The sequence below is a fragment of the Gallinula chloropus genome (assembly GCF_964237585.1).
Source record: "Gallinula chloropus genome assembly, chromosome: 7".
Taxonomy (NCBI): Eukaryota; Metazoa; Chordata; class Aves; order Gruiformes; family Rallidae; genus Gallinula; species Gallinula chloropus.
The window spans coordinates 4046462-4072762 of record NC_140092.1 but is presented as its reverse complement, the minus strand read 5'-3'; the positions used below and the strand labels follow the sequence as shown (position 1 = coordinate 4072762).

Below are 26301 nucleotides of genomic sequence, written 5' to 3'. Positions count from 1 at the left end.
CAAGATTATTTCATTTAGGGCATTTTTGGTTGTGTAGCAAGCAGTTTTCCATATATCTGACTGAAGAAGAAAACAAATACTTATGATAAAGAGTTTCAGACCTGTCACTTCTTCAAACACTGCCCTTCAGGTGTTTCCATTCTCTCCGTCTTCTGTGATTCAGCTATTAAATCACCAAGCCCATTTTTCTGACAGATTGCTCCCTGCAAGATAAGGGCCAGTGCATTGTCAACTTCAGTTTTGAAAGACTAGCTCATCTTGTTCTTCCTGCATGTAAGCCTATGTCCCACTCCAAAGGTTTCCTTAGGTTGGCAACATCTTTTACACGTTGCAGACCACCGGTCTGTCTCTTAGATTGCTTCAGCTTATTTAATGAAGGTAGGCTTTAATCTTGCCTTAAATGCTAGAGGATTTAGTTTACAGATACATTTGCTTTTTGTTACTGTATCCATAATTTTTTCAATATATGTTAAGCCAAACTATCAGTTTCATCTGTGTACAGATGTCAGAAAGGGGAGGAAAAAAATGTTTCACAGTGTGTATATGTATTCAGGACAGGTAGAACTGGGACTGTTGCCTGTTGCCATCTTTTCCTCAGACTTCTGCTTTGAGCTCTTTTTCTCATCGTGTGCAAGGCTGCAGTTGTTTCCCCTGGACTTGGTCCCAGTGTCTGTCTGGCTCGGGCTGCTTCTCTGTCCATAACAGCTGTTTGCCATAGGTAGGCCAATGGAAAAAGAGATTTTATTTACTTCAGGAACCCTATTTTATACATTTCAAGTGTTTCTAGGTCATGCACCCACAAGTTTATCTTACCCTATTGCACTGTTTTGTAGTCATGGATAGTATGTCACCCTAAAAAACTTGTTTTGCTTGCATCCTAAGACTCATTAGGGCAACACTTTCTGAATAATCCCCTATTGCTACTGGAGGTGTTTACAAAAAAAACCCCAAGTAGAGCAAACAGAAAAACTTTGAAATTCATGGTGTGTCCCTCTCTTAAATATTTCTGTGTTGGGAAATACAGTTTTCAAGCTTAGCAGGTAGTTTTGGTAATCCTGCTTTAGAAAGAGTGCAACTGAGCAATCCAAGGTTCCGGAGGAAGCAGCAGCCATCAGGGATGGGAAGTGGCTTCTTCAGGAGAAGGCTGGGTTAAGGCTTGGCAGCTTTTATGGGTAACCCCGTGCTGGGTAAGCACTGGAACTAAAGCAAAACAAAACCCACCAGAATAACTCAGAACTTCTCTTTAAATGCCAAGCTGTCTTTGTCTAGATTTTCCCCAGTCTTTTTTTAAAACACATTTGGAATTTGCCATGTTGCAAAACTGCTGTGTAAGTAGTTACAGTTGTGAACTTTACTAACTGGATGTTGTCTTTGCAATTCATGTTGTTTCAAGAACAGTTTTACGTTCCAATTTTGTGAAGAATTCGAGCAGCTTCCTTGCATATTTGGCCTGAGATTGCATGTTCTTAAAAAAGGAGTTAGTTGGAAATAAGTCTGTGACACATGGTGATACTGGCCAAACTGTCCTCTCCCCACAACTGCTTATTTTAGCAAAGCAATTCTGTTATTGACGTAAGGATCAACTTCTACAGGAAAATGAGATACAATTTCAACACAACTATTGAATTTCGTAGACACTGTACTGTAAGTTTAGTAAGGAAAGGCTTCTGTGATCAGCCTCTTTGGAGTTAATTCTTTATCCAAGTAGACCTTGCCAAAGAATAGTTGTGATTTTTTTTTTTTTTTCCTTAAAAATCAAGCTAAGATCTTCTGTAGATGCTGTGTCAAACTGATTTCCTTGACAAGACCTCTTAGAAATGACGTATTTGAAGTGATAGATAATTGTGTATTTAGGGAAGTTTATATAAGAATTTTAAATTTTGCTTTACCAGGTTCTTTTAAAAGCACTCCTTCACTTGCACTAAAATAGACAGTGATGGAATAGGTAGTTGTACAGCATGTGCAGTTGAAGGCTGTTCTGAAAACTAAGCTTTGATTTTACTTGTCAAAGCTTCAGTTTTAGTGTGGGTTTTTTTTCCTTTTCTTCTTCCTTTTTTTTTTTTTACCCAATCTTTCTTCCTAAGACTCTTGACTTATCTGAAGATTCCTTAAAAACTGACAGTAAATTATACATGAGAAAAGAAAGCCATTCAGGATTGCTCTGGGGACCTGCAGCCTGCAGGTGGACATCAACGACAAAATAGTCTTAAACATTAGCATGACAACACAAAGTTTGAATTCATTTGCTTCCTCATATTTTTCAGTGATGACTTTTTCTTCTCTAGGTTTATCTCACCCTAGAGCCATGATAGTGACTATATTTAAACATATTTCTCTTTCAAGGTATGAGTGAGAATTTATTTCATAATATAGAACCAAGAGCTCTTGTGGCAGTACAGGACAGCAGAACTTACACAGGTGAACTCTTGCCACTGTGTGAAGCATGTTGGAAGTGAAAGCATCTCAAGCTTCATGGATGCATGCTGTTTACAGAACATAAAGGTGTTTGTAGCTTCCATCAGAGTGGGACAAAAGCATCCATTAGTTTAGCATTTTCCACAGTCACTCTAAGTGTCCTATTTGTGATGACTTCAAACATCTGGCTGTATTCATATGTGTTCAAACATATGAATAGAAAAATACAAAATCATTTGTCTAGTTATATTCTAGAAATACAACAACTTGAAACTAAGTCTAGCTGGGGGCAAGTTAACTAGTGGTGTACCTCATGGGGCAATACTGGGTGCCATTCTGCTCAGTATCTTCCTTGATGACCTGTACACCCACAGCAAGTTTTCAGAGACCAAACTAGGAGATGAAACTGATGGGCCAGTGTCACGCTGCCATCCAGAGGCAGCTCCCCAGGCTGGGAAAATGAGCAGACAGGAACTTCATGCTGTTCACAAGGAGAAGTGTGAAGTCTTGTGCCTGAGGATGAACAGCCCCATGAACCAGTAAACTGTGTGTAACGATTCATGATGCAAAGATCTGAGTGTATTTGTGTTGAACATAGTTTATACTATGTTTCTTAAAAGCACAGAATCAAAGCTTCTTTATGTTCTTGTAGTAAAATGCAAAACTGACTGGGAAGGCTAGAGAGCCTTCCCAGAAGAGTGTTTTAAAACTTCTGCTCAGGATACAGGAGATATGTTGGTGCTTGTAAATGGCTTCTCAAATCCACAATAGCATGGTATCTCCTCAGAAAAAAACACCCTCACAAAGAAAGGAACTTCTAAATACAGCTGCTTTAAAAAAAAAAAAAAACAACAAAAAAACAAACCACCACCACCAAAAAACCCCACAGAAACCCAGAGCAAGAAAATCTTTCAGCATTTATCCAGATTAATCACAGATTTCAGCAGGTGTTTGTATGCCTTTCTGAGCCTGGATTGATGATGTGTATCTGGATGGCAATCTCCCCACACTTTGCTTTAGGTAGTGATTTTGAAGATGACAATCCTTTTTAACATCTGCACTGCAATCCTTTTTTAATCTCATGATGGGAAATTTCCTCCATCTCTTCACAGTAACACAGAAGGCACAGACTTTCTTATTCCTGAAGCAATTTCAGTACCTTTTTTCAAGGCTCTTGCACTTAGTTACATGCTGCAAGATGCAGGCTTGGGGGTCACATCACCCAATGGTTGATGCAGGCAAGGGAAGCTGCTGTGCTGACAAGGGTACAGAAATGTGGCCTGGACCCTCTGGGTTGTTGTGTGTTCATGGTTCAGTTGTACTTGGGGGAAGAGAAGGTCTGCTTGGTTACACCAGCCCTGTTGGTGGGATGTGGTGGGTGTTGATATATTTGTAGTGGAGACATTAACTGAGTTGTTTTGTTTATATCTACTGTGGACCAGCTGAGATCATGTATTTACTGGAGATTATAAATCAATGTTTTATTGGTTCTCCCAGACAGACATAAAGGTATTTGTTTATCCATTTTCTGTACAGAATTCATTAAGTAATGCATGGGAAAACAACTGTGAGTCTCCATATTTGCAAATGAGTCTCAGTCCATTAAATTTGGCCTGTGAGACTTCGATTCCTGAAGTTTTAGGAACAGCACATGGCTGACTTGCCATATACAATATTCAAATGTTCCAGTTTTGCATTTGTGAAGGGGAGCATCCATCCTGCAGGAGAGGATTTGTCTGAATATAAAAGTGGAAGTGTGGTTATGGAAGAAAGAGAACTTTGGATTTAGTTATTTTTAGACTCACCACTGAATAGCAGATGTAATGACAGAGCATCCAATGTTTGGATGGCAGCTGATGATGCAACGGCTGCTGTTTCATAGTCAGGGTTTCTATGTGGCAGTACTCTGGTTCTTTAGATGAGCTGGAAATGCAGTAGTAGGCAAGCTTTCCTAGAATGAAGTCCTTCAACTGTTCTGAAGTAGACTTTGAAGTACCATGGTAGTTGACATCAGTTGCTTACGGTTTGTCATACCATATTTCAGCACAATTGTTTATAAGGTTTGAATTTTTGTTTGTTTGTTTTGTTTTGGGGTTTTTTGTTTTCTCAGACTTGAAGAGGTTGAGTTTTTCACTTAACTGTTATTAAGTCAACTACAATATCTATGAACCTGATCTTACTCTAGTTGAGTTGGACTCTGCTTTAAAAGTTTACGAGCAAGTAAACCTTTTAGATGAAGATTTCTCTGTGTCCTTAGTGCTTGAGTATCAGATCAGATTTACAGATCTGTTATTAAGCAATAAATCTAAAATGATTTGACCTGTGACTGACTTCCTGGTGTGCTTCACACACTGGGGAGATAACCACCTTACAAACCTTTTTGAAGGTTCTGGATGATTAACATTTCGGTTTTAATTTCCATTGTCCTTTGTAAAATCACCCATTATTGCAAATGTGTTTCCTAATATGTAAATTTGTCCTTTACAAATTGGTTATTAATGCTGTGGTAAATTGGTCAAGCATCATAGGGTAGCATGTGGTCATATTGAGTAGTAGGGTGTATTTTCAAGACTCATATGTCTGTCTTTGCTTTTGGAACTATTGGCAAAAAGGCAAATCAGTAGGTATATTCGTGATTAGTATTTTGAAGGGTTTTTTAACTTAAAGTAAATGTCAAATTAAAATGAGATTTAAAAAAAATCTAAGGCAGATGTCACTGTTTAAAAAGTATCAAGATTAAATATTCAGCTGTTTCACTTGTTTCAAAAAAATGTGCTGCTTCTTTTTTTCCCCTTAAGTTTGATATTCCTTAGTCTAACCTTTATAACTTTAGCTGGGCAAAACGTAATCACACAAAATAAGAATCACATCTAATGTGATTTCTAGATGCCCCAACACATTTTGCTTTACTTCCTGCCACAGCCGCAGGAGGATGCAGGAGTTGTGTGTGTCACCTCTGCCTGGGGACATCTAAGGTACCCTAGGGCATCAAAATTATGCTATATGCTTATGTTCAAGCAACCAAATCTTATCCTCTTCAGTTATATTAATTTACTATTCTATGTTATTTATGGAAGACAACCTGATTCATTTCATGCATTGCTGAAAGGAAGTTTGTCTGAAATTTTGTGTAGATCCAGCGTGCCTCTAATATTTCTTCCTAAAGAAGCTCAAGTGTGTATGCTGGCTGCTGATAATAATCCCCTTTGAAAGCTTGCCATTTCCCATTGCTTTTCTGAGAAACTTTTGCTTTTCTGAGAAATTAATAAGCTGTGAAGAGAAATTATGCCATTTTGAGTGTTCAGTAAAAAGGTAGCTGTTACTCCAATAAAAAGCTGAACCAAAAAGCATCTTGGAGATTTGTAACAGACACTTCAGTTCTCCCTCTTGATATGTACAACATGATCTAGCACGCAGTTAAATGGATAGAAGGTTATGGGATTTGGACACCAACCACTTTTAAGGCTGCTTTAAGTCCTGATCCAGAGGTGGTTTTCTCAGGAACAAAAATCTCCTGCTGACTTCTGTGAATTTTAGCTTAGGGTTGTACAGCCTTGAGCCTGGAATCTTTCTGTACTGTTTAATACCTGGGAAGACACTGAGACTTCAGTAATCTTCTTGTCAGAGCTGTATCTGTAGTAGTGACATAGAAAAATAAACAGCCTTGTGGGTGCTGAGCAGAGATGAAAAGCACATATTATCTGGGTTGCCCATGTTTTAATTGAGAGGGTGAGCAATAAGTAACTCTGTCATTAAAACATATTTTGACAGAAGTGGGTTACAGGAATGGTCATGCAAAGAGAAACCTGTATCCAGCAGGGATGCATCTGTTAGGTGTGGAAGTTAGTGCCCTCCTCTGCAGCCAGGGAACCTTGCTAACTGGTGTTTAGAGGGACACAAGGAAAGTAAGGGGAAGGTGGTTTTACTGCACATTGTGGAAGTAGCTGGTACAGAAAACGTACCTGAGCTGCCTCATGATCATCACCTCTGAGCCATACCCTTGACTCAAGGAAGAAGAGACAATTCTAATGCTAAGAAATTGGTTCCATCTCGATGCTTTTTGGGTCCTTGGCCCCACGCCAGTAAGGATGTCCTTTGCCTTCAGGAGCGTTTCATATCGCACAGTAATAGATTAACAGAGAAACGTTGGACTTGTGCAGGTTTCTCAGCCTGGCACACACAAGTACATCTGCTCAGCCTGCTCTGAGCAGGGATGGGATTTTTTGGTGTAGCAGAGTATGAAGTGTCAGGTCTTGTACTTGGGCCAGAAGAATCCCAGACACAGATACTGACTGGGACAAGAACTCCTGGAGAGCAGCCCTGCTGAAAAGGACCTGGGTGTCATGATGGATGAGAAACTTAACATGAGCCAGCACTGGCTCTGGCAGCTCGCAAGGCCAATGGGATCCTGGGCTCCATCAGCAGAGGGGTGGCAGCAGGGACAGGGAGGGGATTGTCCCTCTCTACTCTGCCCTCCTAAGGCCCCATCTGGAGTTGTGTGTCCGAGTCTGGGGCCCCAGTACAAGAAAGATGTGGAACTGTTGGAGAGGGTTCAGAGGAGCCACAAAGATGATCAGAGGGCTGGAGCACCTTCCCCATGAAGTAAGGCTGGGGGAGCTGGGCTTGTATAGCCTGGAGAAGAGAAGGCTGTGGGGGGACCTCATTGCAGCCTTCCAGTCCCTGAAGGGAGCTTATAAGCAGGAGGGGATTCAACTTCTTAAAAGGGTAGACACTGGCAGGACAGGGGGAATGGATTAAAACTAAAGGAAGGAAAGTTTAAATTGGCTATTAGGGGGAAGTTTTTTACAGAGAGAGTGGTGAGGGGCTGGAACAGGCTGCCCAGAGAGGGGGTGGGTGCCCCATCCCTGGGGGTGTTCAAGGCCAGGTTGGCTGGGGCCCTGGGCAACCTTGTGTAGCTCCAGGCCTGGAGGTTGGTGTCCCTGCCTGTGGCAGGGGGGTTGGAGCTCTGTGATCCTTGGGGTCCCTTCCAACCCAGGCCAGTCTATGATATTGTGATTCAATTACTTGAACATAAACATATATTATCATATTAATACCTTAGGGTACCTTAGATGCCTCTGTGGGACTGGCAGAGGTGACACAGAAAATCTATGGGGCTGCAGCAGGAGAGGCAAGGCAAGATGCTTTAGGGCATCTAGATATTGTATTAGATGTAATTCTTTTTGGTTTTGTGTGTGTATGATTATATTTTCCCAAACTAGAGTTTCAGATGTGTTCCTGCTTTTTATAGGAACATGAAAGAGACTGCCAAATCACTGGTTCCTGGACAATTTGAATATCTTACATTTGGATGCAAGAGGTTCTTGTCTCTGATCCCCACATATGAAATGAGTAAAATATGTAATTTTACCTGAAAAAGGTATTATACAAAAAAAACCCAAACCCAAAACAACCAAAAATATTGCTGTTTGTAAAGTGTTCACTGCTGTAGTAAACCCAGATAAACCACCCCTCTCTCACACACACACACCCCCAGCCAAAGAATTAATTCCAGAATTAATATTTAAAGGAGCTCACTGAGCGATCACAGTTCATCCTCTGCACAGAGTGAGAAAAGGAGAGAGCAATTATTTTGATAAGGATCTCCTGCCAGTTTCAAGCAGTGAAGTGAAGTTGAGCCCTCCATAGCTCCATGGGACCACGTGGCTGTTATGCTGGGATGCCAAGCAGGGCTGGAGTCCTTTGGGGAGTGCCCTGTGCTACCCCTTCTGCAGGCTTCTGCCTAGGAGGAGGTTTTCTGGGGCTTGCATTTGCCTTGCAGTAACTTCCCCGTGACCCTAGAATGGACAGTAGGCAGGGATGGGAGAAGTGTGCCCTGAGGCAGTTGGGATCAGGGATGCTCAGCTGGATGTGGAGACAGCAAACAAGGAGTCAAACTGCATGTAGTGGTTGATACTCAGTTGGGAATGGGGAGTGGGATTCATGTCCAGATGATGCTTTTTAAAGAAATTAAATTATTAGAGAGAAGGTGTAAAGCCTGTGGCAGTCATGTATTTCCTTAGTCTTTTTTGTCCTGTGATATGTCTTGTACTGGAGTAGTTAATTTGCCTTGATTTTTCAGAAATGAATGCCCATGTATGGGGCAGTACAGCATTTCTTCCCACTTTTGTTGTGTGACCTTGTCAATGATTCAGCTCTCCCTTTTAAAATTTTATATAGGTATGTGAATGTTCTTAGCCTTGTCTGTGTTGAAAGGGCCTTCAAATTTGATCAAAAAATCTTCCCAATTAGGGAAAATATTAAATGTAACCAGTGCTTCAGGAGGTCACAGAACTTCACATGGACCAGTAGTTCAGCTGTCAGTGGCTCTTGTTGACTTTCTCCTATGGCAATTTCTTTTCCACCTTCTTAACTCTTACATTAGGTTCCATCTTCTGCACTTTTAGCTGATGAGTCCCTGGCATCATAACATTTGCTTTACTGTATTCCAGTATAATTTAATCTTGTCTAATTTGCAGTTGATAAATCCATGTCGTGCTTTATCCATTTCCCCCCTCCTTCACCCCCCAACTTGTACTCTGCAGCGTTGCACTTTCTATCAACTGTTGAATGAGTCTGTGGTTGTCAAACTCTCTCTACTATTTAGCTGTCTCTTGTAAAATAGATCAAAGCTGGTTTTTTTATGCTCCAGCCTAAGCAAATATCCATAATATGACAGTTTAAAATTAAATCTTACCATCTTGACATGTTATTTGTACCAGTTCTGAGCAGGTGATGAGTCAGGTCCCCTGTAATTAGAATATTTAATGCTCTTTTATTTTTTTGTCCTGAGATAAAATGGGATGTGGCTGTTTTCATTTCTCTCAGTAGTGCCTGTGTGCTTCTCCCTACTGATGACAACTGAGGTGAGGTGTTAATGTGTCTTCTAAGCCATGCCTCTGCTGTGTTCTGTCATATTGCTTCTGAGCCTTGTCTCAGTTTGTATCATGTCCTGTTCCTCATAAAAAGATTAGAGAACCCCTCTTTTCCCTGCTTCTTTTAGCTCTCTTTATAGAGTTTAATTCACTGTTTTATACTTTCAGACCAACAATGTTTGGACCTTTTAAACTCACTTTAATCCTCCTACTTCTTTTCTGTAGCGGGATGAAGAATTTGAATGTGAATAATGTAAATTAATATAAAAGCAGGTAGAATGCATTGAGTGCATCATCTGAAAACTTTTGAAATGGATGGAGAAGTTTCCATTGACTTCAGTGACTTACTGATCAATCAGCTCATGCCAGCCCTGGGAAGTGGGGGCATATTTATGATTGTTTTGTGTTACGGTTTTAAAAGTCAGCATAGTAAAAGGTAAAACAGATATATTTCATAGAGGAAATAAAGCTCAGTGTCTCATGTGGTGAAAATAGAGGGCTTTTTATTATCTGTCAGGGTCTGTTATTTATTGTGAAGGGTAAATTCAGAAGTTCTGTCTTGTCCATAGCCTGTTCAAAATGACACTTTCAGAAGAGTTACTTGAGACAAATGTGACCAAATGAAACACTGCACGCTCTGGGAGACTTCAAAAGGGATGAAAGCTTATTCCGAGTAAGTTCCCATAGGCTGGCAGAATATTAACAGCAACAAGAGAGACTTTTTTTTATATATATAATTCCCCCCTTTAAAATGTGTCCTTGGCATTGTGGAAAAAACCTACAGGAAATACGATGTGCTGAGCAAGAGTAAGATTTTTATCTAGAAGCATTGTAAAAGTTCTAATGCTCTATAAACTTTTTTATATGCTACATGGCAAGTGTATTTATATTCCAGGAAGCAATGAGAGAGAGTAAAACAATGAATTCTTTTTTTCTAATGACTTTGTAGAAAAGAAATGTCTGATTCCAGGCAGACATAGGCTAAAATGGGTAAGTTGTGCTGCCTGTTTTCTTAAGTTATTCTTCACAACCAAGTATCTATTTTTAAATAGATGATAGGATGAGGGGGGATGGCCTCAAGCTGTACCAGGGCAGGTTCACATTAAACATTAGGAAGTAGTTCTTCACTGAGAGGGTTATCGGGCATTGGAACAGGCTGCCCAGGAAGGTGGTTGAGTCACCGACCCTGGATGTATTTAAAAGATGGGTAGATGAGGTGCTCAGGGATATGGTTTAGTAGAGGACAGGTATGATTGGACTCAATGATCTCAAAGGTCTTTTCCAACCTCGTGATTCTATGATTCTGTAAATGTGATTTATCAACTGACCTTGAAGCCTTAACATAATTTTAATTTTACAATTTTTAAAATAAAACTGAGGCTTATTTGCTTATAAACAGATTGTTAACCGTTCTTGGGCCTCTTATATTAGGTAGTTATCCAGTCAAATGCACTTAACTAATAAAATTCAGAATTAAGAAATAGGATCTTGAAGTCCTGGTGGCACTGGAGGCTCTAAGACAGATAACCTTGAGCTTTAATTGGTTTGAAAAAAATCCCATGTTTCCCCATCCCAGGAGACCCCAAACCTATCACTTAATGGGCAGGTGAAAATATCATTAGGAGCTATCCTGTATATTCTGTGTTCTAAGTTATTAAGTTATCTCAGGCCCCAGTTTAGGTTTGGGGGTTGGATTACATCCCATATCATGCATTAAGTTGTGCTTTAGCAGTTGCATTGCTGAAGTGGGAAAATCCCAAATAAAAACTATCAACAGAAAGTAGTTTGGGAGCTTTTGACCTTTGATTTAACTGTGAAAAATGATATTGGAATAAAATTAATTGGGTTCTGTTTGAGGAAATGTGGGCTCTGAATGGATGCATTTCTTCTGATAGAGGGATGGAATCTAAATCCCCAGAGCCTCATAATCACAGGATCACTAGCCTCTCTGAGCTCAGTCAGCCAGGATGCAGCACAATCTGCTTTTGATCTAGCCAAGGTTTTGAAAATGTGCTAGACATGATGCCTGAACAGGAGGCCCAGAAACAGAAATCTTCTTAGCAGGCTTTTCAATTAAGAACCAAATCTCAAATTAGAAAGTATTGAATTAAATAGATGAATGCTGAAATTGGACGAAATTACTACTAAATTTCATCTTGACATTCATTTGGAACAGAAGGCATCTTAAGAGCAGAGCGATCAAGGACCATTTTACAGGAGAAAATCATGCTGCTGGCACCTTTCTCCTTTCAGCTACTTGAAAGTATCCTGCCTAGAGAACTAGATAAGCTCCCTGTTGCCTTTCCCAACCTTTTCCTGAAAGAGCTTTCCTCAGGTCGCCCTCTGTAGCCGGTTTTAAGTAATGAATGTGTTTAAGGATGCTAATAACTTTGTTTCACTCAATTTCAGAGAAAAATATCAAAGTCAAGGTCTACCTGAAATCTGCTAGCAGTTGAGTCAGTTCCCCTTGTGCTCTTTGCCTACACGGTGGTGGGCTTTGGCAGATTGAAACTGCCAGGTTTCTATAGGGGGTCTTGCAAAAAAGGGGTCATTTGTGTTGGTGGGGATGCTGCAGGTGGCTCTCATATTACAGGTCCTTGCTGGAGACTTCCAGCAAATCACTTCTAAGGCAGTGGAAGAAGTGCTTTCTGTTTCATGGACTTGGGAACAGGGCTGTTGATTTGAACACTCAAGTAGGTTAAGCTAATTCGGAGTGGGAAAGAGTATTAAGTATTATTCTTAGTGGCACTGCTACAGAACCAAAGGGTATCTTTAAGGTCCTCTGATTAGAGTGGTAGGTCATTGAAACAGGCTCACCAGAGAAGTGGTCATAGTGCCAAGAGGTCATGGAGACTCTGGATGACACTCTGTCATGGGGTTTAGTTTTAAGTAGTACTGCAAGGAGCAGGGACTTGGACTTGATGATGCTTGTGGGTCTCTTCCAACTCCAGAGATTCTGTGATGAATGATTTTTGGACAGGAGGATAGGTGGAACTATTTTTTTTATACTTCCATTAGCATGGAAACCAGCTTAAGAGGTGGCATCACTGGTTGTATGAGAAAACATTCATAAAAACACCCTCACTCTGGTTAGTGAGATCCCTTGTTTGTTGTTAAACTCTGTAGCTGTCTTCCACTCTAATCATGTTGAACTGTATATGTCATCTTTTCTGAATGGAGATGCAAACTGCCCAACTGTCTGTTAGATGTACCTGTAAGTCCAATGTCATGTTTTTCCAAGTAAAAGAGACTTCTGGTGAGACTTCAGCCCAACTTGGTTTATTCCCTGCAGCTGTGAAATGTTGAACAGGCACAGCCTGTATTACACTGAGAACCACAAAGCTGCTAAATGGCAGAGTAACTGAAGTGTTGTCAGGATTTTACCCATACTCTGACAATTAGAGGACTGAGACAAATATGTTGGTATTGGATTTTTTTGGTGATCAATTAGATGAAGAGACAATATGCAGCTGTATGTATCTATATGAAAATAGTGTAGATGTTACTGTGAGCAGGGATGACTTGTAGAATATTTCTTTGAGTATACACAATATTTTTGCACATATAGTTTTTGATGGTGATGGAAAGGGAAAACATTTCATGTATTGCTGTTTTCCAACTTCCCTGCCTCTCTTTCCATGCACACTCAGTTGATGGATTGAATTCTGTCTTCATTGGCCCTCGAGTAGGGTGATCTGAGGGGGAAGGGATCAAACTGCTTGCTATGCTCAGGCAGAGGACATCACTCTGCTTGCTGGCACAATATGTAGAACGATGTTGAAAACTTACAGCATTTCCTATCAAAGGTATTTTTCGTTCTAGTATCACTGTGGTAGAGCATTACTGACCCATGTTTGCATTCACTTGCAGGAATCTCGGTGGCCTTACTTATTTGGAGCAATCATTGTTCCTTCACTGATACAAGTCATGATTTTGCCTTTTCTTCCTGAAAGTCCTCGTTACCTCCTACTTGAAAAACATAACACGAGCAAGGCAGAAAAAGGTACGATGTGTATGATGCATTTAATATTTAATATTAATATTTAATATCTCTCCTATTTAAATAGGAGAGATTCTCTTGGCTATTTTTTTCCCTTCGCTTTTCCTTTTGTCTGGGGTGTATGACTAAAAATAACAGTTCCTTTGATTTTTTTTTTAATAAATTAAATTCTCCAAGAAGCTAATGTATATAACATTATGTGTGGTGACAGAAACCTAACCAAATCATCCTGCTGTTGTGCGTCAGCCACTAGATGCAGAGTTCATTCAGGAGTGAAAGTTGATTTCAGTCTTTGTGACTCCTTCTTAATCTGCAGTCTTTGCAGTTTGGTTAAGAAAAACACTGATTCTGTGGCTGGGTTTTGTTCAGTAGTCACAGTGTTTGTGTATTTCTGTAACTCAATAACCTTTGTAGATCTGATCAAAACCTTGTACACCTGTTTAACTGAAAATTTCCAGTGCTTTCATACCAGTTTCACAGGCACAGACCAGAATATTTTCTTCTTTCTTTAGGTGGTATGTATAATTTTTGTGTGTGTCTGTGATCACAACTGCTCTAAACCCTGCCCCACTAAAATGACCATGATCAGTTGTAATCGAATTATGATTGAGAGAATACTGAAAATCAGTTTTTCCTTATTATAGGGGTATATTAAAAACAGGAGTGTACAAAGAAGTAAGGAGCCTGATTATAATGCCAAGATGTTTGCAGAATATTACTGAGCTTTGAAAATTATTCCCAAAAACTTCATTTGACCATAACTCTTCACATTTTCAGTCACTTGCAAAACTACCTGCAAAGTGTGGATCCAGCCCTAAAACTTAAATTTAACAGTCGTTTAGCATGAAATCAATGCAATTCATTCTATCCTAGTTATTTTTCTATGGAAATGAAGAACTGGGCTTTTTTGTTTTGGGGAGCACTCTGAAATAGAAATGGCACACTCATGAAGAGACTCTCAGGATGTCTCAGTTTCGTGTTGAAAGAATTTGGTTAATGTTGGAGCCTCAGACATTTGAAGATACAGTAGCCTGTTTAAGGAAAAAAACAAAAACAGAGAGCAAAAGCAACAAGGCTTTAGGGAGAGTTCTTTAGCTTTTCAGAATCGGTAGAGATTTGGTGAAATAGAGAACAGCTTTTCCAGGGACCATGAAGGGAAGTGCTCACTTGCCAGCAGTCGGTGCTCTGGGATGCAGTGGTGAGCAGGTAAGGCTGGCTGGAAGGCAGTCACTTCTGCAGCACCACAGCTGGGCTGGGGGAAAAAGCCTTTGAGTTCCAAGTTTGAACTGACTCATGTCTACCTGATAAAACTGTAAATGTGTTTCCAGAGCTATGGCTGGCAAAGGGTCCATATCTGCAGTGCCACTGCAGAATGTCGCATGCGTTACAGGGATCTATTGGAAATACTCCTGTGGTACCTGGAAACCTCACAACTGACAGTGATGCTGGGTCTCTTATAGGTAGAGTATTTCTAAAAAAGATAGCAGTAGAATAACACCACCTGCCTTGAAATTCACACCATTTTTCTCTGGTTGGTAATGGGCCAGCTGCAGTCTGGGGTGTTTTCAGCATACACTATTTTTAAATCTGATCTATATGCACTGGAGGTGGATTTGGAGTAGAAGACAACAGGAGAGCCAAGTTATGCACACCTTGGTAGTTGAGCTTTAGCAACTGGCTTGCTGATTACGAGAAAATTACTTTCATAAACCACCTTAAGGACTATAAATTTAGGCACTCTGAGTTAAAGTGGAGGCTGATATGAAAACTTCTCAAAGTAACTGCCTGTCAACAGAGACGTTTAAACTAAAAATTGAATAGTTATGTTGTAGTATGTAATGAAACTAATTTTGAGTGTAGTCTACAGAACTTTTAAAAATGCCTAGGAACCAATGATTCTAGGCAGAGATGACAGAGATTTACCAAGGACCATGGGGCAGTGAGGTGTATATATCCCCAATAAAGTCCCTTCCCATTCCTCGCCTGTCAAGCAGCAATGCTTCCAGAATTGAACACCTTGTTGCACAGGCAAGGTAACCTGTAAGACACCATCTGCAGAATAGGTAAGAATGATTCTTAAACATTATTTTAGGGTTCATAAACCATAAAGTCAACCTGTAAAGCACCAGAATATCATCTTATACTTCTGTGGTACAAAGTTTCTATATGCCTTAGGAGGAAGCATGTTAGGAATATGAGCCATTTTCTTACCATTGCTCATCCTTTGTAATCCTCCCTCTCCTAATGTAGATTTGCAAGTGAGAGTATCTTTGAATCTCTGTTCAATGTGGGGATAGGTGGGGAAGGAGTTGACTTGATTCCTGCAAGGATGGAGCAGAGGACTCCTGTGATGTTAGTCCAGTGTGGGGTATGGAGCCCTTCTCCCTACCCCAGGGCACTTCAAGAAATCCAGGTTAGATACAAGGATCTCAAGTATCTGGAATATTGCACTGGAATAATGAAAACAAGTGGGGGGGAAATTCACAAAATAGGAGGGTGAATAACTGTGAATCAACAATCAAGAAAAAGTATCTGCTGAAATGGCAGGAAAAGCCTGAATTTTAGGGAGACAAAAAATTTGTGGACTATTAAAAATAGCTACTGCTTGTAAGTCATATAATGACAAAGTGGTATTTTCCATTTTTATGATGGCTACAGTAATGCTTTTGAGCTATTTGCCTCTTAGGTTTAATTCTGCATATTAGTATCAGAAGTGTTCAAGTCTTCCTTCTGACTAAATCGCTTTTCCTTCCCCTAACAGATCAAGGCTATTCATGCAAATATACATTTCAGTGTGAATTATATCTTGTTGGAGAAATATAAAATTGTTACTTGTAAGAGGCCCCACCTACCTCCACACTGAACTGTATTTAAGGCAGATAACAGTATTTAAGGCAGATAACTGCATTAGTCTTATAAAATACTCTAAAATGCATGTGTATGTCAAAGCTTCTACAATGCAGATGACAACGTTAATCTTCCTAATTGTTTTAGAGCAATGAAAATCGGTTGGGATAATGTAGGTCATTGAGTTTCCACTAAATTCTGCTCCTGCTTTCATCCCCTCCTTCTGTCCTCAGGAGATAACCAGACTATAACTGCAGAAATACAAGTGGCACCATTTTTTTTTATTCTTTTTGGCAGAGGTGTAAAAGAATAAGATGCTTTAAGTGGCAAATAAAAGACCAAAAGAAGGCCTAAAACATGTGGTGGAAAAAAAGAGAAGGGATGAGGTTAGAGCAGGCAGACATCGTGTGTGAATGTAAATCCCACCACCACAAGAGAAGGTACTCTATGAGTACAGGAGTGAAGCCTCAGGTGAGCAATGTCTCCTGAGCTCCAGTAATGGGTATCTAACTGGTTCCCTGCTTTCCCCTTTCCAGCAATGCAAGCGGTGCACATTGTGAGTGGCTGAGATGGTGTCTGGCTGATAGCTGGTCTGTGGCTGCCAAAAGCAATGCTAGCCCCCAAGCTCTGCTTGTTCTCTTGGAGGTCACCATCCTGTATCTGACTCCCTAGGACCAACAGGAGATAACTGTCTCCCATATTGCTGTGTCACTGCTGAATGTGGGAGGAATTATTTATGTGTTGTGGGAGGAGAACGATGGACCAGACCAACAGCACGATCCATAAACCTGCTTAGGTCCGAAGTTAAAAGTTGGACATTGGGGAAGGAAGGAACCATCCCAGCTCTCCTCTCAAATCCCATAACTAGCATTCTTCTCTCTCAGTAAGAAAAAAAGGGAGAAAAATGCCTGATATCTAACTGATGTGATCCTTCTTCATAAGGCTCACCACACAGCAGAGGAGAAACGGGTGTTCTAGTGATTGAGGAGAAGGACTTGGGAGGAGATTGTTATTCAGTTGCTAGAAAGCAGTGGGATGAAGAGTAACAGGGATAGAAACAGGAAAAAAAACCCAAACCCCAAACCTGCAGTTATAATTACATCAGGCAGTTTACCATCCAAGCTCTAGGATGGTAAGAGAGGAATTCGACATTGTCTGTTAGTTGCATGACAAGTGGATCCCTGATGACCGTGGCCATGATGTTATATAAATAAAACCAGTAGCAGTAGTGGAATAAAAGACAAAAGTTTTATGACTAACTGCATTCGTTATAAACACTGTCAGTGGAGAGTTGATGCATCTCTCTTGAACAGTACTGTTACAAGGAGGACACCTGAATTTTCAATGCAGCTTTAGTAGCATGTCATGTAAATCATAAATCAATACTGGAATTCAGGTGGCATCCCAGCTTGCCAGAGAGCAAGAATACTGTTATGTCTTAAGGGTCAAATAACTTAGATGGAATGTCACAGTAACATCTGCTGCTGATGAACAAAATCTCTTCATCTGGTGTGTTCAGTTACACAGTAAAGCTCCCCTGGTTATGAAAGCAGCGGTGCACCAGGTGTAATGAGAAGCGTAGATTTAGATTCGTAGAGAGATGGGATAGAGGTGATACTTCTTGATGTGATAAAAGTGCGAGGCCATTAGTGGTTTTGAAAAGCAGGCAGCTAATTTTTTACAAAGTCCCCCATGAGAGGCTTTGTAAAAAGGACAGGAGAGATCAAACCCAAAGCTATGGTAGGAACAAATTGCTGTGAATCCAGTGATTTAAATGAAGCTGTTCTGACTGGCAGCAAGGGCATACACAATTTATTTTTGCTTATCTGTACTTTTTGTATGTATCTTAGTGCTGTAAGCTATGCTTACAGGAAAGGGAGAGACAGCCATGGCTACTGCACGTCCTGGCTTATGGTAGAGGCTCCGTCTCCTGTGGTCGCTGACTGCCAGAAGCGGGAGCGATCGCGGTGTGTCCTGGGTTTAAGCTTTTCTTAAACCTGTCTTTTACAAAGGTTCCCTGGGCCTTTCATACAGCTCGGTTCACTGGTACTTGTATTATCTTAGGGTGGCATGTGGGTGTCTTGTTTTACCTGTACATCAGGCTAGTGACCATGAACACACCTATTTTGTCTTGATGGTCTGGAAACCAGGTGTAAGATTGGGTAAAGATGTGATCACAAACGTGAGGGTAACACACAGAAGATCTGTGTGTTCCTTTACTTAGGAAGAGGAGGAGGTAACACATGGGAAAAGCCTAAAGGCTTTTGCTTGTGGTTATATTCACTGAATTGAAATAGCAAACTTGTGATTTATTCTTAAATGAAGCTATGTTACCTGCTGGGAGTTAATATTTTGCTAGATTTAAGTAGCAATTTAAATCTCTTCTAGCAAGTTACATCTAAATTACTCTTCTGGCTATTTTATAATCAAATTAAAATTAATGTGTTTTTCGTTTACCAAATATTCTTGTGTTGACCTGAAGTTACTGCAGGGGAAATGATGACATACCTGATTCAACAGCATTGAAGTTGGGTGAACTTCTTGCGAGTGCTGAGGCAAACAGCAGGGTGCCCTGTATGTCTCCTGCCACTCAGGACAGTGGCCAGTATTAATGGGAGATGCCCGAATGCATCCATACAACCCAGTATTGTGTCTCCCTCAGTGGCTAAAGAAGATGCTGCCTAATCAAAGCTTTGTGTCAGAGACTGGGTTTAATATACACAGTCATCAGTGAAGTGAAAGTGAACTTGTCCATGGGAAACAGATGCCAGTAATACTCATGAAGCTTTGTAATTTTTTTAACTTTTAAAGGTATAAGCCCTCTACTCTTCTACCCATGACCACTTCTTTCTGCTTCCTCTTGCCTGGGGCTGTCTCTGTTCTGTAAACCACACAACATCATTCTGATCCTTTAAAATGGGTTCTCAAAGTTTACTTGCTAATTCTGTTTTTACAATAACATCTGATTTCTTTGCACAGTTGTGGAAGTACTATGGTGGAAAAAGAATTAGTAATTCCTCATGTAGTTGAGTTCCTGATGCCCAGTTAATTTAAAGTCCTGATTGGCTTTAAAAACAATACCAACCTGATTTTGTTCAGACTTTTGAACCGCTTTCAGATGTTCTAACTTCATGTAGCTGAGAGGAATAGAAGTGGTGGTATAAATGGAAGGATTTCCTGTCTCCTTTCCCCTTGACTGGAACTAGGCACTTCTTTTTCTATTTACAGACAATGTGCCAGCTTTTGAAAGGTGAGCACCTAGACCCTTCTGATACAAGGGATTTAGAAATCTGGAAAAGGTATAAAAGTTGCTAGAACTAGAACTCCTTAAATGGTTTTAAGCATGTCAAAAATCAGACGTCCCTATAGAGAGAAGCAGCCAGTCATGGAGGGAAATGAGACATTCAAGAGGGGAGAGGAATGACTGCTGTGCTTCTCAGTGCCAGTAATGCAGGGGTTTAAAATATTAAATGAATAGAATTGAACATCACACGTTGAAAGACCTTTGAGTTTTCTCATCTCCCCGCTAATGCAGAATTTATTTCCACATTAATAATATATAAAATTGTGATTCTTACTGTATTGAAAAATGGTTAATGGAAGAAAATTAAGATGTTGAGTAGCAGGAAAATGTGTTTTTCCAAGAAGACAGTGTTGTCTACTCAAAACTATTCGTGCATAGCATAGCATTTTCTTAGTGTTTCTTGACTTGTTGGTAATTTAAAGTATCTGGCAGTTTCCTAGTGGCATTTCATCTCTGGCCCTAATACCAGGGAGGGAAGAGAAAGAAAGCGGGTGTCAATATTTTTCTTGCCTTGTACTTGGTAATTTTAGTAATTGCAATTTTTTACTTCCTGTTCCCTCTAGAAATATAGCAAGTTCCCTTGTGCAGAAAAGACAGATTGCTTTCTTTTTACTTGACTGCACCTATATTTTTGACTTGTGTGCCCTACAGGAATGCCGTGGATTCTGAGGACAGGAAAAATAAAATTGTGCACTGACCTAGTTCACACTGATAAAACAGATGCTTAAAAATATGAGAGAATCTTTTCAGAGAAGAGTGTGGTGATATATGCCTATTTGTTCTCATCTTTGTCTGAATTTTTCTTTATTGGGGCTCTAATAATACTGAGGGAAGTGTAATTTCAGTGTGAGACATTGACTTTAACATACCATAGGCACACATTGTTCTAATTTTACATTTCTTATCCTAGCCTTTCAATATATCATACTCATTTTAGCGAGCACTTAGCATGCCATGTAATAATAAGTGAGCAGCAGCACAAGGACAAAACTCAGCAGCTTAAATTCTGGGGTTTGAGGTCTGGACTTGTTAACTCGTTTCTGATTGTAAGGCCTAAAGTGAAAAGATAAATATACTGTTTTTAAGGGATTTCATCATTCTGACCTCTCCTGTCCCAGGAGAGAAACTGGAAATCGGAATAAATGAACATCATGAATTGACTCAACACCCAGAGGTGGTCAGTGTACATTCCTTAAAAAAAATCATCCTTGTTGTTAAGCAGAATCATGTAGAACCCATTAAAATGCAATAGAAGTGCCAACTGAATCTGAAAATCCTGGCCCAGAGGTCAAGTTAGTTCCCTGTGCCTCCAGACTGGAAGCCATGCAGAGCGCACAGCATGGCACATTCACCAAAGGGTGGAGAAAGGTGCTCCTGGAAGGCTATTGAAATGCCACTACTTGGCTTTTTCACCTACTAGGTAAAGTTATTTTTTATAACTTTAAAACCTGAATGGAGTCTAGATATTTTAATCATGATTAGTCAGTGTCGCCAGCTTGCTTAACCATCCAAATCCTTTCTGTGATCCAAAAGAAGGTATACTTACTGAAAATTGTGAGATGTATTTATAGGCAATGCTATGCAAAGCTGTGGAAAAGAGAAAGTGGATTTGACTCTTAGAACTCAATTAACTTATTTCCTTAATAAAAAAAATAACAATTCTAAATGACCTGCTGGGTAAAGGATTGTTTTTAGAGTTAGTATCCTACTGGGTCGACTAGCCTTGTTGCATGGGTATGTGCAATGTAATTGTTTCTCTGCAGTCATTCCAAGATGATGAGCATTTTAAACCTCTCTTAAAAAGCCAACCCCTGGGGTATGTTCATAAGATTGCAATGAAAGTGTCATCTGCATATATGGTATCTGTAAAACAAGGAGAGATGCCACCTCCATTAGGAGATACCTGTTTGTAGTACCTTTTGGAGGAAGTGTAAGATGACAGCTTTTATTATTCCCAGAGGAAGGATATCTCAGCAAGTCATTGATGTGAATAATACAATACTAAATGATATGTTTTTCTGGGGAGATGAGGTTGATTGCTTACATTTCCCAGGTAAGTTCACTCCTTTGTCTCCAGTGCTGGCAAATAGAAAGTCTTGAACTGCTCTGGGTAATTCTTTCTAATATTAAGCACCTTGACAAAGTGAATTCTTGCCTGTATGCTGGTACAAACCAGGGGTAACATGAGGAGTAATAGCTATTACTTTTAAATGTCTGCCTTTTCTTGGTTTACCAGGCTTTTGTATGTTTTTACATATTACTTCTCTATCCAATCTATCTCCAATAATGAAGTCTGCTATGTTGTCAGGCTGTCAAAGCAGCCAAGTGAAATAAGGTTCAGAACTGCTTTATTATTAAACATTTTTTTTCAGATTACACAGGGTTTTTTGACTTTACACTGGACATTATTATAGGAAATATTATGAGACATCAAGTAGGGTGCCAAATAATTTATATTCTTGTTGCAGCTTCGGAGACCAATTGCAGGAATGAGCCAGATCATACCCAGAGTTAAATGATATTGTTCTCAGAAGAATAATTAAGTTGTAGCCCACGTATACCTCCTGTTTGTGTCACACACTTCTATTTCTAGGAAGCAAGTCTGGCCTAAATTACATGTCCTCTCTTCTTAGCATTTCAGACCTTTCTTGGGAAAAATGACGTGTCTCATGAAGTAGAAGAAGTTTTGGCAGAGTCTCGAGCCCAGAGGAACACCAAGTTGGTATCCATACTTCAGCTCCTGAGAACCCGTGCTGTGCGATGGCAGGTCCTTACCGTGGTCATCACCATGGGCTGCTACCAGCTCTGTGGGCTGAATGCTGTAAGTGTCTTCCTTCAGGCTGTGGCATCTCCTGGGGTGCTTCTTTTTTTAATATAAGGTTTGGCTATACTATTCAGTGACCTCCACAACGTTCTGATGGATGTTTCTTATTAATAACTCTTCTGTTACACCAGCATGGGGGAAGGTGCACAGAGAGCTGCATCCTGTGGGTTTTGTAGGGGCAGGGGCACATGGTGTGTTAATGGTGAAGTGATGAAGGGATCCATGAAAAGGCAGCATGGATCAGCAGAGAGTGTGCAGCTTCTGCTTCTGACACTCACATTCTCTGTTTCCTGGTCAGTTAAGATCTGGTCTGAGATGCCCCATCTTAGTTCATGTTAGGTATACTTGGTCTTTCCAGTAGACCTTTCTGCTTGGGTTAATTCAGTGCTGTACTTAGAGAAGTCAACAAAAGATCCTGTAGGTGAATTTCAGAGGTTGCCCTGGATGTTTGATTTTTGTTGTTGTTTCATACAATTTGAAGAATAAGCTGAGCTGTTCTTGGAGCAAAAGAGGGGGGAAAAAAAAAGACACCGACAATAGCAAGAAGTCCTGTTGACCATTAATATGTCTGAGGCTACTTGATATCCAAGTCTCCTTCTCCATCTAAGTCAATTGCATCAGCTGGGAGAGGGTCACAGAACACTTTAAATTGGAAGGGGTCTGTGGAGGTCATCTGGTCCAACCCCCTGCCCAAAGCAAGACTGACTTCAGGATCGACTCAAGCTACTGAGAGCTTTGTGCAGTTGAGTTTTAAATATCTCCAAGGTTGAAGAGGCCACAACCTCCCTGGGCAACTAGTGCCACATGTTTTCACCCCTTACACAGTGAAAAAGTGTTTTCTGTATATACAGCCAGAACTTTCCTTGCAGCAGCTTGTGACACCTGGGTTAAAATGCTGGAAAACACGTGTGTTTTTATGAAGCACCTCAAAGAAAAAGGGGGTTTTGTCATAATTCAAAGGCATTAAATGTTTATGTTTACAAAAGGCTCTATATTATCTCTACTGATAGGAGCTCTTACTGTGGCTTTGTGCATTACAGCCTACTTCAGCTAGGGTTTTTTTTTTTTTCCCTGGGGGCTAATCAGTGGTAATAAGTGTAAATGCTTCTGATATCTAAGGCAACCAGTCCTTGCTTATCTTGGGTGTCTCTCTAGCTTTAAAACTCCCAATACAAAGTAATTTGTCCAAGACCATTTGAAAGATTAATGGAATTAGAACTCTGGTATCTAAAAAAACCGAAAGGGGTGGGGGGGAGGGAGATCACAGCTAAGCTTTCAGGGGAAAAAGAAGCATTTTGAGGCTTTGAGGATATTAGATGACAGAAATTTAGAAATTTTCCAGTTATCCATGGCAGAACAATGCCACATTGATAGTTTGAGCAGGGACATGTGTTGATAATGGGACATGTCCGGTCCCAAATGAATATCAGGCGTGTTTTAAAGTGTCTGTATGAGGCCACTTTGTGAAAATATGTCTCAGAAAATCTTTTTTGCTGCCAGGAAACCTGTGTATCAAGTTGGTTGTTTTAAGCCTTACCTGTTTTTCATTATTACTTTGTTTCTCTCCCGTATGCCACTAAGCATGAAAAAAATACATTCACACTAAATTTGCATTCTGAAATGAATTTGTTAAATAGTTCCTCCAGGAAAAGCAAGCAAATGATAAGAGAGGTCAAGAGAAACAGACTTGGGTATTTTTTATGATGCGAATGGTGAGGCCCTGGCACAGGCTGCCCAGAGCAGCTGTGGCTGCCCCCTCCCTGGCAGCGTTCAAGGCCAGGTTGGATGGGGCTTTGGGCAACCTGAGCTAGGGTGTCCCTGCCTATGGCAGGGGGTTTGGGACTAGATGGCTTTGAGGTCTCTTCTGACTGAAATCATTCTATGGGTCTATGATTAAGAGACCAGGTTTCAATTCCTTCTCTTCTGCGTGGCTTTCCCAGTTGATCCTGCTCAAGTTGCCTGAAGCTCAGGGATTAGAGGGCAGCTGCAGGTGTGGCAGATGCTGCTGGACCTGGGTCTTGGTTTTACTGGCTGCCTTTGAGCTAACCTGCTGGGTATGAGCCAGCATCAGCAAGATTTAACTAGTTACAAACACTTCCTTCTAACCGATAGCTCCCATCATTTTCTTTGTCTGTAGTGCCCTGTTAGTCAGTCTGGTCTTTTCCACAACTACCATCTGGGCAGGGCATATGGGAAAGTTGGACTTCTTTCAGGCAAGAGTCTCAGGTCACTCTCCAGGGAAATTACCAACTGGCAGCTTCTGTAATCGTCCTGCTGGGCTGAGAATACTTGCTTCCTTTTAAGGCTGTTACTCTACAATGAAAAATTGTTTTGCTTAAAAAACAGTGCATCTCTTGATTTCCACATGGAACAGCAATCCTGGTGAAGCCCTGATCATATTAATGTATTCAATTATAATGAAATGCCAGCCAGTCTGACCTAAATTGACTTAAATAAATGAATCTGATAAAATTTCATCTGATAAAATTCATCCATGATACATATCATCCACAATAAATTTATATTCCACCATTGTATCTCAGTTCTAAAGAAGAGACAGAACTGCAGTGAGGTTCTCATTAGCGAACATCACCCTTTTTTATATCAAGAAATACACTGTCCTGCTTTTTGCTTTATGAGAGGCATTCCCAAAGAGGGATCCCAAGGCTTCTGTGGGGTCTGACCTTAAGGTGGAAGGCTGTATTTCATATGGCAAGAAATCATGTTGGGGCTGGGGGGGTGGGCATGTATCAGTGTATGTTTTCAGAGTGTGGAAAATGACCATAGTGGGCTTTTAGCTTTTGCTGTGGAGAAGGGATGAGTATACAGTGTGCAACACAGAACACAGTGTATGTCTGTGGTGTTGCCCATCTTTTTACTTTTTTTCTTTTTTTTTTTTCCTGTTGCTGTCTTTTCCTGTTGAAGAAATGAATTTCTTTGGAAGAAATGAACTAGATGAGAAATAAAAGGGCTGGAAAACTGAGTCTATGCTGGAGGAGTCAATGGTGTGAGAAAACTTTGGGAATGACACTAATAACCTACAACATGCCACTTTAAGACAAGAGCTTAGAGAAGTAAAACCTCATGATAAACAAAGAAAGCAACTTTCATGCAGCTAACTGTAATACACAGACCAGCAGGCTGAAATGTTACCTCCAAACTCACAGAAAGCAGCCTGCAGAGAGACAGCAGTTCCTCATTGCAGCTGCTTAACTGACCACGGTGGCTGAGTTTGACTTCAGTCTGTGCAATAACAGCAACCCACCATGGACATCAGAAGTCAAATGTCCCTGTGTTGGTTTGGACTAGACAGGAGTTGTTTACAGGTCTTTAGACCTTCTGTCCCATTTTACACTGCTCTTTCATTTCCAAAATGTAGCACAGTCATTGGTTAGTTTTGTTAGCAAATGAATTACTGGCTAACAAAAACCATGTTAGAGAGACAATGTGAGAGTAGTCGTCATTAGCCTACTAAGTTTGTCTTGGTAGAACAATGTATTTTGCTATTTAAAGATACACAAGCTGATAAACATTCAGTTTATTGCTTTGAAATGCGTACCTATTGTTAATTTTTACTCAAATTCATTTTTGTGCTGCTACAGTGTGAGCCTCATCCTGTCTTTGCTAACAGTTTACCTGTGTTACTGCCACTCTTACCATCAGTGGTCAGTCCTGCCCTTCTGTAAAACCACTTGCAAGACATCTTATGTTCTAGTTGGTGCATTTTGACAATATTGTATTTGGGAGGTGCCTGATTAAGTGATTCTTTGGCCTCTTTCTTCGTTTTCAATCTTGATGTATGGAGAAGAAAAAATCACTTTTCTCATGGTTTTGTGGTACCTTGTTTTCCTTGTATACTGCCCAAGGCTATGGGAGGTGGATAGGTTGTCAGAGGCTTGGTCCCAGAACACCAGGAAATTAGTAGCGGATCCTGATTGTTTTCTTCAGTCTGGGCTCTGTGCAGCAGGTCAGTGGAATGCACAGTTAAGACCAGTGCTACACGAAGGCTGGTTACTTCATATAGTGAAGTTTGCTG

The 26301-nt window shown here is 40.4% G+C and overlaps 1 protein-coding gene across 1 annotated transcript in view; it reads left to right on the top strand.

Moving 5' to 3' along the window:
* Positions 1–26301, top strand: part of SLC2A9 (solute carrier family 2 member 9) — a gene marked incomplete at its 5' end in the record, with an annotated part of 93668 nt that overhangs the window by 19579 nt on the left and 47788 nt on the right. Inside the window, 2 exons of the mRNA XM_084266640.1 lie at positions 13161–13293; positions 22075–22262. Of these exons, the coding sequence (XP_084122766.1) occupies positions 13161–13293; positions 22075–22262 (321 nt within the window). The remainder of the gene's footprint in view (positions 1–13160; positions 13294–22074; positions 22263–26301) is intronic.